At 35.3% G+C, this 20,035-nt stretch overlaps 1 protein-coding gene across 4 annotated transcripts in view; it reads right to left on the bottom strand.

The window, feature by feature from the left end:
• LOC123547119 (nuclear hormone receptor HR96-like) overlaps nucleotides 1-20,035 on the bottom strand; it is a 277,908-nt gene that overhangs the window by 143,019 nt on the left and 114,854 nt on the right. For 3 of the 4 annotated variants that reach the window (XM_045333954.2, XM_045333955.2, XM_045333950.2), the window contains one exon: nucleotides 8,395-8,447. Coding sequence is in view for 2 of the 4 variants with exons in the window: in XM_045333950.2 (XP_045189885.1) it covers nucleotides 8,395-8,447 (53 nt within the window). In the remaining 2 variants the exon portion in view is untranslated. Of the gene's footprint in view, nucleotides 1-8,394; nucleotides 8,448-9,001; nucleotides 9,086-20,035 lie in introns of those variants that run through there. The other variant, XM_045333948.2, reaches the window with a different exon arrangement.

The following is a 20,035-nucleotide window of genomic DNA, read 5'->3' as shown; positions in this document are numbered from 1 at the left end:
GACATATGTAAGCATTGCCCAGATCTGTTGACATTGCGCAGACAAGTGAATGCATTGCCCAGACCTTTTTGCAGAATGTGCATAAAAATGTAAGCATTTCCAGGGGTGTAAAATTCCACTCGCCCGCTCGCATTGGCGAGTTAAAGTCTGAGTAGGACGAGTGGACCTCGCTGTATACTCGACCGATTGGGCGAGTGTTTTTTTCGTCCTTACTTTACCAAAATTCAGAAATTACAACTCCAAAACGTCAACAAACTTTGAGATGGTTCAGCCTCTACCTGGATTGACTGGAATTTACCCGCGAATCGTAAAGATATCAAAACGTTATGCCGGTAATTTTCCATTCCACAAGCACGTGCGACCTATCGTATTAAATATCTGATTTACATCGACACGTACACAAAAACCGTGCGTAGTGCATTCACTTTTTAACATTTTCGCTTCAAGTTTTCAACACCTCTTGAGAAATAATACTATTTGAATTCCATAATGATTTTAATAAGATATCGACAGAAATGTAGGCAAAATTCTATAAAAACAGTCGAATTTTCATGTAATATCATTTGTAAAAATTCAAACAGCACGATCTTAGTTACTTATTTCTTTCTAAAAGTAAATAAATGATGAATACTCTTGGCATAAAATTCAGACTTTTGACCAGAAAGAACAAAAAAAAACAGAATAAAAAAAATCATAAATAATGAAAAAGCGGCAGCAATTACAATACATGGAGTAAAACGATTTTTGGCTGATTTCTGTTAATGCGGCTGAATAGGTTACGTGGCCTCGTGAACGTAAATAGAAATGCGATTTTAAAATAAAGCAATGTGATGTCATTTCGGTTTTTAATAAGTTTCAAATGAATCTTTGTACATGTATTTTTTGACCAACAATTTAAAAGTTTTTTTGACAAACAATAATGTAAATTCCTTGAGGGCAAATAGGTCACAGAGGTAGGATATCCACTATAGTAACTATCGTTTGTACATTTACCTTTTATACGGGATATAGCGAACGTTTGAGACATTTACCTTTTAAACGGGATATAGCACATTCGCTTTTGACAACAAATTAAAGAAGAAACTTTTTTATTGATTTCTGTTTCTCAGCAATTTTAAGAACCGATGCGGTACCATCAGACAGTGATGTGTCACATGGCGCGAAAACATGACGTAATGCCATGACAATCTCGAGCAAAAATACCGCTTTGATCTCCACTTCTGATGTCAAGAGACTGACACACTTCTTTTAGCTCTTTGAGGGGGTGTAAATTGATCATGAAAACAAGGTCAATTACTTAGTTTATCAACTGAATAATTACCGATAATCTTTAACGTTTTTTTTCCTCTCTTTCAACACGAATGGATGGACGATGATTATTGTGTCCAACTTTTTTTAGACACTTCAAAATAAATATTTTTCGGGAAATAATACTATTGTACATAATACTCCTTTCATAAAAGTGACAGTATTAAAAGTGTCAATTATTAGGGCGAGTGGCTGTTCACTAAGGGCGAGTAGATATTATTGGCTACTAGTCCTGCAGGGCGAGTGGTGTGAATTTTTTTTTTACACCCCTGATTTCCCAAACCTGCTGGCACTCCTGACACATGTTGCCACAGCATAGACAAGTGTAAGCAGTACCCAGACCTGTTGGCACTGCCCAAACAAATGATCCACATCTGTAGACATTGTGCATAAAAGTGTAAGCAGTGCCAAGAAATGTTGGCATTGCACAGACAAGTGTAAGGATTGTCAAGACCTGTTGGCATTGAGCAGAAAAGTGTAAGCATTGCCAAGACCTGTTGGCACTGAGCAGAAAAGTGTAAGCATTGCCAAGACCTGTTGGCACTGAGCAGAAAAGTGTAAGCATTGCCAAGACCTGTTGGCACTGAGCTGGAAAGTGTATGCCCCTGGGACCTTTTGGAATTGTGCAGTAGAGTGTAAGCATTAACTAGACCTATTGGCATTTCTGAATTTCTGAGAAATGTGTAAGCATTGTCAAGACCAGGTGGCATTGCAAAGAAAAGGCACTGCAAAGAAAAGTGTAAGTATTTGGCATTTCCAAGACATGTGCAAGCACTGCCCAGACCTGCTGGCATGCATCTGCTTCCTACTTGTAACACATTTAATACACTAAGCAGAGGGTTTGTTTGCAAAAGGTAAGTAAAGTCACTTCATCACCTCAGTGTAAAGCTATAAATAATAAAAAATTAAATTTATTTTTATAATTGTTAACTGTAAATAAATAAAGAAAGATGTATAAAAATAATAACAAGATCATAAATATTTACATTCTATCATAATAAAATGTAAAAGAAATCAGGAAACGTAATAGAACTATACACAGTTTTTCTACAAAGATGCATCCTAACGTCATGACATTATGAATGGGATTATTGCTACAGACAAACTGGATATAATTTCGTTAAAACCATTAAAAATGCATAAAATAAATAGAAAAATTTCTGTTTCAGTGTAAGATTGAAATATATTTCACTCGTGAACACCATAATTTACATTTTCACTCGTGGCTGCGCCACTGATGAAAATATTGCATTATAGTGTTCACTCAGTGTAATATATTTTGATCTTACACTAAAACAAACAAATATCCTCTTTACAATGCAGTTTAATGTTGAGGAGCTCAAACAACAGCAGCTCAGTAGGTTAAGCACCAGACTATTTAAATCAAGAGTCTGGTCCCTGCACAAAGTGATGATCTACAGGACTTGTTTTCACCCTTCGCCTCAAGTTCATGTTGAGAACTTGTATTATAAAGCAGCATGCAAAAAAATGAACATACTAACACTGGTAAGAGCTCTCTGTCTAGAACACAATGAGGTCAAAAAGCACTAGTATTGTTAAATTAATCCTTTCCTGTGTACATGATAAGGTCAAAAGATAAAACAATATACAACTTGAATCAAAATAAAGATCAATATCTCCATGTGTATTAATATCAACACAGACAGTATCAATTAATATTTAACACATGACTAAACACTTTTCATTCTGCAATTTCTACTTCAACATTGAGTGCTTTTATAAATGAATACTGCTGTGCTGTTGACACACAGAAACCACTGTGTTATCATGTTTGGCCTTTTGGTATTAATTTCTTTTTTTTTTTTCTTTTAATAGAAGGGAGGGAACTCTAACAATCTCCAATAGATATCATTATCTTACATTGACAGCAGTAACTGTTATATCAATACAATGACATATGTTGACTTCTTAAATGTCTATCGTGTCATGATTCAGAACATTATAAGCCTATGATATAATATATCGCCCCTGTTTAAGGTAATAATTGTGTTCATAGTTAAGTGTCCAAAATCAAAGGCACTGGCTAAAAATCATCTTTCTTTAAAATTGAAGTTTGGTCATATTATGAACATAAGAATATGAGTTTCTGTTTGTATACAATGTTAAAAATGCTAAATAAAGAAAAACAGGAGCTGTCACTGTTGGTGACAAATGCCCCCGAAGTAGGCCCAAGAATGCCACAGTTGTATGCGCAAAAAAATCACATATCATTTTGTGACCTTGACCTTGACCTAAGAGGCCTAGGTCATAAGCTTGACACATCTTCTCAATATGGTTAACATTTGTGTCAAATTATTTTCAAATCCCTTCATTAATGGCAGTTATGGACCAGACAAGAAACACCTTTGACTTCTAAGTGTGACCTTGACCTTGGATCTAGGGGTCTGGGTCTTGCGAATGACACCTCATCTCATTATAGGGAACATTTATGTTATGTAATTTCAAAATCCCTTCATCAATGGCAGCTAGAGTTATGGACCATACAAGAAACAGACCATGTTAACCTTTGCCCTCTAAGTGTGTCCTTGATCTTGGAGCTAGGGGTCTGGGTCTTGCTCATGACATGTCGTCTCATTATGAGGAACATTTATGCCAAGTAATTTCAAAATCCCCTAATGAATGGCAGAGTTATGGACCAGACACGAAACAAACCCTGTTAACCTTGGACTTCTATGTGTGACCTTGACCTTGGAGCTAGGGGTTTGGGTCTTGAGCATGACGAGTCGTCTCATTATGATAAACATTTATGCCAAGTTGTCTCAAAATCCCTTCATGGATGGCAGAGAAATGGACCGGACACGAAACAGACCATGTTAACCTTTGACCTCTAAGTGTGACCTTGACCTTGGAGCTAGGGGTCTGGGTCTTGCACATGGCACGTCGTCTCATTATGGTGAACATTTATGCCAAGTTATTTCAAAATCCCTTTATGAATGGAAGAGTGACAGCCCGGACAAGAATTTACCGGACGCACACACGGACAGACGGACGGACAGTGCGATTTTAAAGCATAACAAGAGCTGTCGGAGGACAGCAACGCTCGACTATTTAACAGCCTCGTCGCTTGAATGAATAAGAAAGTCGAAAAAGGGACATAATTTAGTAAAAAAGTAAAATAGGGTTATGAAACCTGCAAAGTGCTTATCAGCTCATGACAGTGGACAAGTGTATGAAGTTTCAATCCATTCCCATTAGTGGGTACTGAGATACCAGCTTACATATAAGAATTTAACCCAAAAACTCCTAAGTTGAAAAAGGGGCATAATTTTGTAAAATGCAAAGTTGAGTTATTGATCCTTTGCACTGCATGTCATATCATGACAGTGAACTAGTGTGTGAAGTTTCAATCCTTTCCCATTAGTGGATACTGAGATACCAGCTTTCATACAAAAACTTAACCAAAAATTTCTATGTTGAAAAAGGGGCATAATTTTGTAAAAAAGCAAAATAGAGTTATGGAACCTACTTTGTGCATGTCAAATCATGACAGTGAACAAGTGTGTGAAGTTTCAATCCATTCCCATTAGTGAGTACTGAGATACCAGCTTACATACAAAACCTTAACCAAAAAATTCTAAGTCGAAAAAGGGGCATAATTTTGTAAAAAAGCAAAATAGAGTTATGGAACCTGTGCAATGTAAGTCAGTTTATCACAGTAAATAAGTGTGTGAAGTTTCAATCCATTCCCACAAGTGGTTACTGAGATACCAGCTTACATACAAAACCTTAACCAAAAATTTCTAAGTCAAAAAAGGGGCATAATTTTGTAAAAAAGCAAAACAGAGATATGGAACCTGTGCAATGTAAGTCAGTTTATTACAGTGAATAAGTGTGTGAAGTTTCAATCCATTCCCACAAGTGGTTGCTGAGATACCAGCTTACATACAAAATCTTAACCAAAGCGGGACGCGAACGCCGACGCGGACGCCGACGCATGGGCGAGTCCAATAGCTCTACTATTCTATGAATAGTCGAGCTAAAAATGATGCCCGCGTCGGGTCGGGAATGGAACCCGAGCCACCACGGCAATAAAACCTTTTCTGCTGTCTTTACCAATACCGCCACAGAGGATCAAGTTTAATGCATTAAATATAAATACAATTTACCTCAAGTAAAGCGTTACAAAGGCTTTTCAATTTTCATTGTAAAAATAAGTATAGCATTAATTTCCCTATACCTAAATTTCTTTTTAATTTTTTTGTTGCTGTACCCAGTGCTGTCAAATTCCAGATAACTAGGTGAAATGTAGTTTTCAGCAATAGTTTATTTTTATTTCTTTACAAATGGCATTCATTTTTAAAGGTAGACAACTTTTCCAGAACATTTTAAGTATCCACAGTACAGTACAGTACGGAGGAACATATAATGGTCTGGCAAGTTGTTGGTAAAGATGTTGTTTGTTTATCCATTATTTTCTGTGTTTTGATGATTACCCCTAAACCTTAACAGTCGTTAAATATAAAGCATTTAACCTCTAGTATCCCATTACAAACACTCCTCAAAATTTTGAATGGAAAAAACAATTATATCTTCCCTGTTTCCATAACATAAAATCTGTCAGTAACTAAGTTTAAAAGCCTTCTTAAGAAATACAGCAATAGTTTTCTGATATCTAAATCTAAAAATTTTCTTTTTTCTTGTACCTTTAAAAGTCATTTTTAAGGAAATCTAGTTCTACAGATCACTATGTAACTGAACTGGAACTCAATCTTACATGAAACTCCCAACGAAAAACAAGAGGGCCATAATGGCCCTATATCGCTCACCTGTTATCATTGCACTTAAGGACAAGAAGGTCAAAAAATCATAATCAAGATCCATCAAAAGAATCATGAGAAAATATAGCTCAAATTTTCTTAAAGGTACAGATATGTCAAAATACACCTATAAATTGGAGGTACCATCCATGTTGTACCACAGAAAAGTGGTCTCGGTTTTTCCCTATGGCCAATAATAATAAAGTTACAAAATAAGCTATTTATAGTAACATAAAAGGGAAGTAATTAAAAAGAAATTATTGTAAGTGAACAAAAGAAGGATCTGCGAATTAAAAAAACAAGAGCACTGCAATGCAACGCAAATGCAGGGCGATATACACAGAAAACAAAGTCATATGACCTTTGATCCCTAAGTGTGACCTTGACCTTGAAGATCCGGAACATGCACCCTGCACAACATTTCGATGAGGTGAACATTTGTGTCAGGTTTCTTTGAAATCCTTCAAGGGGTTCAAGAGTTACAGAGCGGAAGGGAAATTGCTAACCAACAGACAGACAGACAGACGGTCACAGAGGCGATAACTATGTCCCTTAGGGCATATAAAAAGGAATCGAGATCTTATGGTGATACAAGTTGTGTGCAAGTTTGGTTAAAATCAATTCATGAATGAAGCTGCTATTGTGCAGACAAGGTCAAAATAGCTAATTCTAGCCCTTTCAGGGCCATAACTCTGAAACCCATTAAGGATCTGGCCGGTTCAAGAAGGGAACCAAGATCTTATGGTGACACAAGTTTTGTGCAAGTTTGATTAAATTCAAATCATAAATGAAGCTGCTATTCTGCAGACAAGGTCGAAATAGCTAATTCTGGCCCTATCAGGGGCCATAACTCTGGAACCCATAATGGAATCCGGCCAGTTCAAGAAAGGAACCAAGATCTTGTGGTGATACAAGTTGTGTGCAAGTTTGGTTAAGATCAAATCATAAATGAAGCTACTATTGTGCAGACAAGGTCAAAATAGCTAATTTTGGCCCTTTCAGGGGCCATAACTCTGAAACCCATTAAGGGATCTGGTCGGTTCAAGAAAGGAACTGAGATCTTATGGTGACACAAGTTTTGTGCAAGTTTGATTAAATTCAAATCATAAATAAATCTGCTATTGTGCAGACAAGGTCAAAATAGCTAATTTTGGCCCTTTCAGGGGCCATAACTCTGGAACCTATAATGGGATCTGGCCAGTTCAAGAAAGGAACCAAGATCTTATGGTGATACAAGTTGTGCGCAAGTTTGGTTAAAATAAAATCATAAATGAAACCACTATTGTGCAGACAAGAAATTGCGGACGGACGACAGACGATCACAAAAGCTCACCCTGTCACTATGTGACAGGGGAGCTAAAAAAACAGACTTCTATATGTTTTTGACAAATTCTATACACCTTTGTAACATATTAAATTCAAGCAAGTGACAGAGTATTGCAGTGGCAATACAGAAGTCCCCTACCGGTGGAAAACTTTCAATAGTGACCTTGACCGAAAAGCATAGAACACAATTTGTCTCATCATGGGGAACATTTCTGTGTAGCACTATTAAGATAATCCATCAATGCATATAAAAGTTATGGTAGAATCAATTTTTACTTGACCTTCAATAGTGACCTTGACCTTTGACCTACAAGCATAAGTCATGTACAAGCATAATCTACATATTGCCCTCTATTAACATATCAAGTTTTATGAACCTAGCTTGAATACTTCTTGAGTAATTGCAGGATCCAGTTTTGCGGAGAGAGAGACGGACAAACAGAGAGCATTCCTATAGTCCCCTCCGGTGTTACGGTATGGGACTAATAAAAGTATTAATTCCTATAGATGTTATTTGCCTAAGAAAAACCATTTCAACCTTTCCAAAAATTTCTAAATTTTCAAAAGAGAACATCTTGTGAAATAAAACATTTTTTTGGTTGGAGGCAGCTCTGGTAAAGGTCCAACCATGTAGGAGGACTTAGGCACAAGGACATTTTATAAATATCTAAATACGAGCCAAATCATGAATAGACAAAGTCTGCCAATTTGTTTTTTTTTTCAAATGAGCTATAAAACACACTCTCTGCCATTTTAATAGTGGAAGGATAACAGATGACTAAAGCAGGTTTTTCTGGTAGAAAAACAACAGTTCAGATTTAACTGAACAATTTTGCAGTCTCAAAGATTTTGATGTATAGTAACCATAATGTAACTTTCTTTTGCCATCATGATTTATCAAATGGCAGGTTTGTTTGAACTACATCTAAATTATTCATAACTGTCCATACATCCAAGGGCAAATAACTTTAAGTGTACTTACCACACTGCCATCTATATCCAGTTTATCGTCTTGTAAATCCAGTGTGCCACTGTCTGAAAATACAGGAAACAAACACTTTTTAATAAACATGTATCTACTGTTTCAGTTTATCCCTAGAGCCACAGGAACTGCAGAAAAACACAAATCTTCAGAAAAACCACATCTGTGCTTCTGCAACCTTCCTTGGCTCCAAAGCTTAGCCTAAGCAAGGCTCACACCTTCAGTGCTTAGGGACAAGACATTCAGAGTCAATGGCCTAATAACTACCCTGCCTTGAGGCCTCTACAGCTTTCCAGGAAACTAACTTCTATATAACATTACCACTGTACCATTTATATTGAAACAAGTTTTCTTCCACCTCCGGGCCCACCCCAGGTATTTATTTGAAGCAGAATATATATTATCTAATCAAACATCACCTGTACAATAACTAACCTACATGTGTTTCACAATTTATTATTTCTATTTTACATTAATTTTTTCATAGCATTCTGCAATTTACATGAAAAAGTCTATTGCGCTGTAATAATCAAATTAGCTCCCCTCTTAAACAGATTGAATTATCTCCCCTATTCAGTACAGACAGAAGACAATACAAAAAGCATACCCATGAACACGTCTGCAAGATCGAGGTCCATGAATAACAGTATCCAAGACACATGCAATTAAGTAAATTAAAAGATAGAAACTACATCAAATAATTCAATATTTTGTGTGAATAACTACTATTAAAATTCGTTATCAGTTTCACGCTACATTATGTTAGATCACCTGAGACCAAAAGCGACCTAGATTTGGCCGTTATCAAACGGGGACATGCACATTATCTTGGACACAAATTCTATGTTATCAGAAAACTTTCATTGTTGACAAACTTTCAGTAGACATATTTTTCAAACAAACACCAGATAAATAGGTCTATGTGAATTAGGACTGTCTAACAATTTCATGAGAGCTTTTAAGGTAGCCGCAAAATCCATGAATGTCAAGGTTTAAACTGTGCACACTACAGACATGTGATAGAAATATGAACTTGATACAGTCTAACTGGGCTAGTTTATCAGAGAACTGGACTCTCCTTTTTCTATTTCTGGATGACAGGACAAGATAAGGCAACATAGTGTCTCAAAATGAAATCATTAAGCGATTATACTGTATGTTATATTATTTTTCTACCCTAAGCAAAACAATATATTGAGTACATAATACAGAAATTTCCCAGTCGAGATAATGTTCATGAGTTCATGTACTTTCATGAAAATTTCATTTCATGAGCATTCATGAAGTGTTCATGAACTGCTCATGATCTATCCATAAAGTGTATTCATGAACAATTATTCATGAAAAGTACATGAACAAATTTGAGGTGGTTCATGAACAAAACATCTTTAGCCAACTTAATTCATGAACAGTTCATGAACATTGAAATATTCATTCATTATACATAATACTTAGGCTTATTCAACCTTTTACAATAATGAATAAGTTCATGAACTGTTCATGAACATTAAATTTGATTTGGTCACATGATCAGTTTCCATTATTTTGTTGCATGCTGGGAAATGTTTTTGCACATGTGATTTCAGAAGTTTGTGTAGCAAATAAGAAGGGACTATTTATCATACTACAGCAAGGAATGGTTTAAAAGGAACAGGAGTGCACTGAATATTAAATAAATAATTATGGTGTTGTCATTATCGTTCATTTCAAAACATATAGAATCCTTTTAAAATGTCACAAGTTTTTACAACCCTGAAGCAAGGCAAGTATCTGAATCTCAATCTTGAGATTAAAGTAAATTATACATTGTTTAACTTAATTAATGTTTTGTATTTTACCCAGCAATTGTTTACTTCTTATTATGCTCCCAATCCCACTCTGAGTTTACTGTCTTACTCATGTCATTTATTGAGGGTTTAAAAATTGTCACAGTGACTGAGACTAAAAAAAAAACAGTCTCTGGCCACTAACTGAACAACACTTTGACCTACAGTTGTCAGATTTCATGGGATGTGCCATTGGCTTAGATGGTCAGTATGCTAAATAACTGTAGTTTCAAAAAAAAATCTTGCTAAGATCTGAAGTTCATGAAATTTTTTGATAGGGTTACTTAAATATTTAGTGCCTTTGCAACAGGCAACAGGCAACAGGCAACTTGAAAGTTTCATGAATTGTTCATGAAAGTTTCACTGAAAAGCTCATGAACTGAAAATGGGACTTTCCAGTTTATGAACTGTTCATGAACACATTATGGAATTTGTTCATGATCACATTATGGAATATGTTCATAAACACATTATGGAATTTGTTCATGAACAAAATCCTAAAATGTGTTCATGATCTGTTCATCAACAGAAAGGAGTCTCATTTTCAGTTCATGGCTTCATAAAAAAAATAATTCATGAAGATTTCAAGAAAAGCTCATGAAATTTTCAATAGGGATAGAACAGAACAGATCAGAACAGAATAACTTATTAAACCTCCGTCATGTAAAGTAAAATAAGAAGCAACAATATACAGTACAACATTATAGCGCATTTTTCTTTAGCTATTTTTCTCTTCCAATCCTAGAGAAAACCAGCCCTCTGGAAACCATGTTTTATTAAGAGTTATGTCCATGTTTCGGAGAAAAAAGTTCGAACATCATCAAATCATAGAAAGAAAGCACTGTTTTACATGAAAATTTAACAGCATCTAAAACATTTATATTATTCTACACAACCATTGTCAATTTACTCATATATGTATTCCAGAAAGGGACTGCATGGTGGGGCCACACTTTTGGACAGTTCAGCGCCTTTAAAAACTCACCATTTTTAAAAAGCTGTTACATGTCTTCCTTTTGATGCATTTGCAACAACGTACCAGTGCTTGTAAACTTATCATAACTAGGTAAAACATTGTTTTTGACAATTGTTTACATTTATTTCTTCACAAATGGCATTCTTTTTAAAGGGGGACAACTCCTTTAGAATACTAAGTATCAAACTCTATGGGACAAAACAGTAAAACATGTATTGGACAGATAGGTTGTTTGTCAAGATGCTGTTTGTTTACTAAAAATTTCTATTGTTTTGTGATATACTGCAAAATCTTAAAGAAACAGAATGATCTGAAGACATCTGGTGGACAGTCGCCCAAGGAATAATTCTGTGGAAGTATTTAAAAATGGGACCCAGTGGTTTCTAACTAACAGATTTTTATTTCTGGTTACCATAGGAACCAGACGTCTGCATGGATGACGTAGATTTGAAGGAATCTGTAGGGGGACCACCAAAGGAACATTCTTGTGAAGTTAGCAGGAGATGTTCTTTAAAGTAATTGTGGATTACAGATGGATTACAGATGGATGACAGACACACAACGATCCTTAAAGCCCACCCTGAGCACTTCTTGCTTAGGCAAGGTAAAAATATTCATGCCTGAGAATACAACAGCATTCATTTGAAATTTGCAAGTTACTAATTCAAGACAATCCTGAAATAGAACTAATGTTTGTGACATCACCTGTAAATGTTTATTACAGTAACAAAACTTTTCCAATGTGGTTTGTGATCAAGAAAATTTTAAGAGCATCATTTCAGTATTGATTAACTCTTCACAATGGAGACATAGATGTCTACTGAGCCAAGCAAAATTTTAGATTTTCTGGGAAAATAATAGCTTTTTCCCAGAAAGATAAGCTCTTACTAATAAATCATTTGCTTAATGATAAATCATTCTGTCAGTTTGGAACTACTGTTAAAAAGTTTATTTTTGTGCTCTGTGACACCACAATTATCTCTGCTATTAATGGCAGAACATGTGACAAGCCTGAGAATGACAGATTTACAAAGAAACCATTAAGCCCTCTACAGACGGTAAGTTTTTGTTGTACAACACCAATTAAATTCAAGATGTACAGCCAAATATTACCGTGTGTACGATGCTATTCCTTGATTTCGTAAATCTTAAGTCTTGACTTACAGATTAGGACATGTTCTATTTCGTAAGTTTTGCCTTACGTACCACCCACGTTGACAAGCAACAAATTGGTAAATAATTAGTTGATAAGAGGCAAGTGAATGAAATTCCAGAAACAATTGCCCAAAAAATAAACACAAATCTTAATATAAAATGGCTTCTAATGCATAATAGAAAAAGGATGACACTGAAAAGTTAAATGATTTGAGCCGCGCCATGAGAAAACCAACATAGTGCGTTTCCGAGTCTGGTCCATGCTGTTCCCTAACGGTTTCTCTAATTGTAATAGAGTTTGAAAGCAAACATCATTGATCATGACCAGACTGCACGGATGCACAGGCTGGTCTGCATCCATGCTGGTCGCAAAGCCACTATGTTGGTTTTCTCATGGCGTGACTCATTTGTGTCATACGTAATCAAATTTATGGAACATAAAAAGGCGAATATTATTTTTATTATTAATAGTTACATTTTTTTTTCAGTACCTGATGCACTATGTTTACTAGGTAAATCTCTGTGACTTTTATGAGAATGGAATACTGTCTGTATGTGAAAAATGTACAATTTCAAAATTGTACATCTTTCAGATAATTAGTGTTGTACAACAAAAACCTACCGTCTGTAGAGGGCTTTAGGTTACAAGTGAAAACATATATCTGATAAGAACAAGAACTGAGTCCCCTAGACATTGGTGCTTCTTTCAGAGTCTAATAATTTGTTTGGTCTAAAATACCTCCCACCAAGACTAGTGATCTTTTTTATTTGAATTTCGTATATTGCAGACCATTGCTTGTCAGAATATACATGACTACACCAAATCTATTACAAGTCGAAAGATTTCCTGCGGCCAGAAGTTAAACAGACCAGAAATTGTTATTGATGTTTGTGTGACCACAGTCTAAAAAGTAATTTATGGGTGAAAATGGAGCTTTTTTTTTTTATCGTACCATTACGCTTTAATGTAGAAAATTACTCCATTCTACGTGTTTTATAAGTAGATCTATGAAATATACATTTCCAAATAAGTATGAAATACACAGAATCGCAACAGGAGATAATCTATTTTTAATCTAATCTAAATTTATTTTAATAGCTCTTTGGTATTTCTTAATTCTAAAAGTCATTGTTTTGAGCAAAATAACTATATTTCCCTTTTATGTATAACATAGCTTTTATCTCAACTGGTCACATTCCTTGACTATTGAAACACTTTACTAGAGCTGTCACAAATGTGATTCATGCTTTCACCTGGACGTCGTTGACATATAGAGTAAAACAACACAGAACCATAATCCAGGAAATTAAAGAGCATTTAAAAATCTCTTATGCACAACTAAGTATCAATATTGATCATTGCTGAAAGTTTGAATAAATTATATGAAATAATGAATGAGGAATTCAGATCACAAGCATTTCTTTATATATCATATAGCTCGCCAGCTATATTGCGGAAACGGCGTTCCATAAATGTGATAAACCAATCACATATCGGTAAAAAATCACGTGATATCACCCATTCCCCATGTGCTACACTACTTGTTGCATTCCAGTATACCTGCGGCCTTCAGGCTGTATACCGTAGTGCTGTATTACTGCTATTTGAATATTTTTAATTGTCTTTGAATTTTTTTTAAATTAAAACAGAGATAAAAAGCATTTATTCTTGAAGGCCGCAGGTAATAACAGAACTTTTTTAACCTTTAGTTAGGGTTGTACACTCTTACCTTTAGCCTGCTAATGGTAAGTGATTTTGCCTTTGCGCCCAGAGCAGACCAAGATCAGGCCACATGGATTATGGTCTGCACTGTTTGCTATTCAGTCAGTAAATTTTCACTGAACACCCCTTCGAATAATAAATGGTACTCATCAAATTGAATGATGGACCAGTCCATTTTAGAAATTTAGCAGGGTAAAAGTTAATTAAACAACAGCTGCTGCTTGAAAAAAATATGCCCCCAATGATGGCCTGTCATGAATTTGCAGTCTTAAGCATGCTGGAAACTATTGTGGCTACTATCGTCCATGAACAATGTTCTGAACACAGACCAGCTAGAAACTTGACCTTTGACCTCATAACAACAGGGATTACCTACTGACAATGAAGGGCTGATGGCTGTAGGCTGAATTGTTTATTCTTGATCACTAAGTATTTTCAATACATTCCCTTGAACTTTGATCCAGATTATAAAACAATAATCAAATGACTTCACAATCAGACTCTCATAATCCTAAGACTTCTCCAACTATTTGGAAACAGTTAACAATCACCATAACCTTGAACTTGATCTGTCAGGGCTGACTACAGACAACTGCTGAGTTCCTCAGGCCAGAGTTTTTTTTTATTTTTCATTACTCATACCCTCCTGCCCTATTTTCTGTCATTTTCACAAAAAAAAAAATGAAATTTCAAAAATTTGAAATTTTTTTAAGAACAAGAGGGCCAAGATGGCCCTAGGTCGCTCACCTAAACACACCATAACAGTGTTAACATGTTTGACATACAGTCTGTGTCTGATAACTTCGGAGTGACTATTTGGACGAGTCCAAGTCAGGAGGATAATAGATAAATATCATTATCTAAGTACACAGTTTTATTTTATTCTACTATATGGAACGCTTATTTTGAAGTAGAAGATTAGTACTGGTCATAGAGCGTTAGCCTTACATGTGCGATTCTTTTATATTTCCATTGTCCCGTTGGTTGGAATCCCACCGTGATTTATACTTTTTTTAAATCTGCTTTTTATCTCTGTTTTAATTTAAAAAAAATTCAAAGACAATTAAAAATATTCAAATAGCAGTAATACAGCACTACGGTATACAATAATGAACTGAAATATGGAAAAATGATGATGCTTGAAATAACCTTCAGAGTAATAGTTTGTACATTCTTATACTGAACAGTGTTAACTTTTTCTTTGCAAAAAAGACGTGGACGCCTCGGACATGTTGACTACACTAATACTGGCAATATACAAGAGAGGAATTTAACCTGCACGAAATTTTCGAGTGTTTTCGTGACTATGCATTCATAATACGATGTGTTTACACAGAGCTGATGGCTGATCTTCTTTAAACAGAAATTAATTCAATAGTATGTCTATCTAAATTATATTATTATATTCCAGGAGAAATGAATGATTATGGTGGTTACCCTGAAAGAGAAACAAAAAAAAAACAACCCCGATTCGAACCTACGGCCCGCAAAATTGGATATTTCAAACACCAATGCTTAACCACTGAGCTACCGGGACTGATAGACTTGGTGCAATAAAATATACCCAATATTATTGTTTATGTAAGCTGCTTTACCTATTTTGTTAGTTTAATAAGTCCAGAAAACATGAACAAATGTGACGTCACTTTGAAGTTATCATACACGGACTGTAGTGATTTCATGGAAACAAATATTCTGACCAATTTTCATTAAGACTGGACCAAAAATGTAGTCTCTTGAAGTGTAAACAAGTATTTTCTTCAATTTAACATAATGACCTAGTTTTTAAGCCAAGGTAACCTACATTCAAACTTGGCCTAGATTTGATCAAGGCAATCATTCTGACTAAATTTCATGAACCTCAATTGAAAAATACAGCCTCTATCGCATACAAAACCTTTTTCTTTGATTTGTCCTAGCGACCTAGTTTTTGACCCCAGATGACCTGTATTCAAAATTCACCTTAATTTCATCAAGGCTATCATTCTGACCAAATTTCATGAAGATCAATTGAAAAATACAGTCTCTATCGCATACGCAAGGTTTTTTTTAATTTGACCTAGTTTTTAACCACAGATGACCCATATTCTAACTTGACCTAGATTTCATTAAGACAATCATTCTGACTAAATTGTTTGTATATCCAGTGTAAAATGCAGCCCCTATTGCGTACACAAGGTTTTTCTTTAATTTGACCGGGTGACCTAGTTTTTGACCCTAGATGACCCATATTAAAAATCAACCTAGATTTCATCCAGACAAACATTCTGATCAAATTTCATGAAGATCCGGTGTAAAATGCAGCCCCTATTGCATACACAAGGTTTTTCTTTGATTTGACCTTGTGTCCTAGTTTTTGACCCCAGATGACCCATATTCATAACTGGCCTAGATTTCATCAAGGCAATCATTCTGACCAAATTTCATGAAGACCAATTGAAAAATACAGCATCTATTGCATACACAAGGTTTTTCTTTGATTTGACCAAGTGACCTAATTTTTGACCCCAGATGACCCATTTTCCAACTCGGCCTAGATTTCATCAAAGTAATCATTCTGACAAAAATTCATGAAGATCAGTTGAAAAATACAGCCTCTATCGCATACACAAGCTAAATGTTGACGGACGACAGACGACAGACAGACGACGGACGCCGGACATCGAGCTATCAGAAAAACTCAATGATTGAAGTTTTGCTGAGTTCTAAATGATGACAACTCCAATATTTGTCAGTGTATTAGGTGTCAGAGTCTTGTAGGTGTGATTTCCTCTCAAATGAAAGTGTCTTCAATATGTAAACAATTGTGTGAAATTTAGGATTGTCTTTGAACCATTTACAAAATGCGATGAAAAAGTGAAATCCGGTATATCGACAATTAAACAATGTCTCAAATTTATGCTGCCCACCAGTTAATCTCAGTAGGTATAGAGTGTTAGTCTACAAATCGCGGGGTCATGAAATCACTAGTCCTCCACCTCTGACTCATGAGGGGGTAGTTTACATTCACTTGCGGAGAACAGGTTTGTACTGGTACAGAATCCATGAACACTGGTTACGTGAACTGCCCGCCGTTACATGAAATACTGTTGAAAAAGTGTTAAACCCAAAACAAACAAACAAACAAAATTTGCTAGATGTAACCAAATGTAAATAACAATAGCAACACTGAATGTGAATTTGACATGCATTTTGGAAATAATGTATGATATGGGAAGAAATATATATCGGTGACCCTGTGAGGCAAAACAGTGCTGCTGAACAAAGGAGTCCAATAAAGCTTTTGATCATTTATCATCAAGTTTTCCTGCCTTTTTTATTTTTATTTTTTTCCCTCCTCCTGTCTGCATTTTTATGCTCAGAATCCGAGTAACAAAAAATTAAAAAACTCTGGCCTCATTTATTGATCAGAAACTGTTATAAAAACTTTTTTTTATTTAACTTTTGGCAGTGGAACCATTTGGACAAAATAGTGGGAGGACCATAATATATAGATGCTACAGACAAGTTTGATGAAGGTCTATAAAGTGGTACATGAGAAGCAGTTGTTTAAAAGATTGTCTTTTTTTAGCTCTGCCTACCCACTTCAACTCTGAGAGAGGCCACACGTAGATACCATAGACGAAGCTTGGTGAAGATCTATTAAAAGTGGTTCATGGGAAGCAGTCATTTAAAGGGTTTTCTATTTTCAGCTTTTGCAACTTACTAAAGGTCGAGATGTCAAATTGAACTATGTGACTGAACTTCAGAGATGACCATAGTAGAACGCTTAGGACCAAAATTAGTGAAGATATATCAGAAGTTGTTTAAAGGTTTTTCTATTTCTAGTTCTGGCAGCCCCTTAAAACAGCCAAACAAAACCATTTGAACTTCTTCTTCTTTTCGTTCGCACAAACCATTTGAACAAACTTGGGGGAAGTCAAAAGATTTGGTGAAGATTAATCCAGTAATTCATGAGAAGCTGTTTAAAGATTTTTCTACTCTTAGCTCTTATGAACCCTAAAAGGGGGAAAAAAGCAACAACGTTAGAATAAATTTGATAGAGGACTATAGAAGGATGCTACAGACCAGGTTTGGTTCATGCGGTTCATCAGAAGAAGTTGTTTTCAGTTTATTTTTTCTTCTTATAGCTCTGGCTGCCATTAAAAGGGGTCAGGTGGAATCATTTAAATAAACTGCCAGGATGCTTGGTGTGATTCTGGCACGTAGTTCTAGAGAAGAAGACATTTCTAAGTTAAACTGTTTATGAAGGACCATGAACCTGTATGTAGAGAGCTCACCGTGAGACTTTTGGTTAAAAATTACAAATGAAAATTCACTGAAGGGAGGTAACTAAAAAAAATTAATAATGCATATAATGAATACAAACATATAGATGGACAGACATGACTTTGTGCAGACACAAAGGATTCACTTTAGAGGATTAATGACCCCAGATGTCACTCTGACAAAGTGAAGGGAAAATGCTGAGATCATGTCCTTTGACCTGCAAGTTAGACCTTATCCTTGAATCTAATGATCTAATAATTTTAAGGAAAAATTCAAGCAGTTGAGAAGGTATGAAATTATGAAATTATTTGACCTTTCACTGCCCTAATGGACCAGCTAATCTTAAATGTGCATGTAGGTTGTCGCACTAAACATTACAAACATTAGTTGTTGTTTTTTTTTGAAAATCCATCTAACAATATACCACCAGAAGAAATGACAAACAAACAGATACAACATGTACTCCAATATAGGTCCCATATCATATGCTTTGTATCCCGAGGTGGGGGGAGTGTTTTCCTTTGATTTGACCTGGTGACCTAGTTTTTGACCCCAGATGACCTAATATCAAATTCGTCCAAGATTTTATTGAGGGTAACATTCTGACCAAGTTTCATTAAGATTTGGCCAAAATTGTGACCTCTAGAGTGTAAAAAAGCTTTTCCTTTGATTAAACCTGGTGACTTAGTTTTTGAAAAAAAAAAAACTCACAATTTCCAAATGAGGCCTGTCTCACTTCTTGAAAAGTTTGCAAATATAGACCAAACTGCCAGACATGCCCTACATCAATAACCGACAACAAAAACTGTATTTCGACATGAAACACTTCAGATTTGGCAGGTATTTTCCACTTAAAAATTTCTAGGAAAACTACAATTTCCAAGACAGTTTATGATACATTTTCATATAAGCTCAGTATTTCATTGTTAAGGGTGAGTCATCATACAATGGCTGAATATTTCAAAACTTTAGTCTACCAATCCTTTCTGTTTCAATCATGTCCCTACGTCCCTCACCAGACCATGACCATTTGACCTTCAATATATGTCACAATTAACTGTATGTTGAAATGTAAAAATTGTGTTTAGTATAGAAATTAGACAGGCAAGAAATGTTCTGTCAAAAACTTCATTTCTAAGTGTAAATAACATTTTTTATGATCTGACCTCGTGACCTAGATAATGTCTGTCACTGGAGCATTAATGCAGATTTTTTTATACTTTGACCTACTGGCCTACATTTTGACCCAGTTCTGAACTCCTTCTAGCTTTTTTTTAGGCAAGCATTTTTACCAGGTTTTATGAAGATCAAGAAAACAAATGTGGTCTCCTCCTAAGTGTTAATTAGATTTTCCTATTAACTAAATGTTTTACCTAAGATTACTGAGTTTTGAAATAGATTATATAAAGACAAACATCCTGACATGTTTCATATAGATTAGGTAAAGATGGGATCTCCAAACACTGCAAACAAGATTTTCCTGGGAAATGACCTAGTAACCCAAATTTTGACATATATGACTCTGGCACTTTATCTAGAATTCATTGTAGTGAACGCTCTGACCAAGTTTCATGAAGTTCAGGTAAAAATGTAGTATCTGGGGTGTTAACAAGGTTTTTGTGTGATTTGACTTTGTAACCCAGTTTTTAAGATAGATTATCCAGTTTCACACATGGTCTACATTACATAAAA

The sequence above is a fragment of the Mercenaria mercenaria genome, chromosome 9 (genome assembly GCF_021730395.1).
Source record: "Mercenaria mercenaria strain notata chromosome 9, MADL_Memer_1, whole genome shotgun sequence".
NCBI classification, from domain to species: Eukaryota; Metazoa; Mollusca; class Bivalvia; order Venerida; family Veneridae; genus Mercenaria; species Mercenaria mercenaria.
Note: the sequence above shows the minus strand (reverse complement) of the source record. Positions and strands in the feature narration are given on the sequence as shown.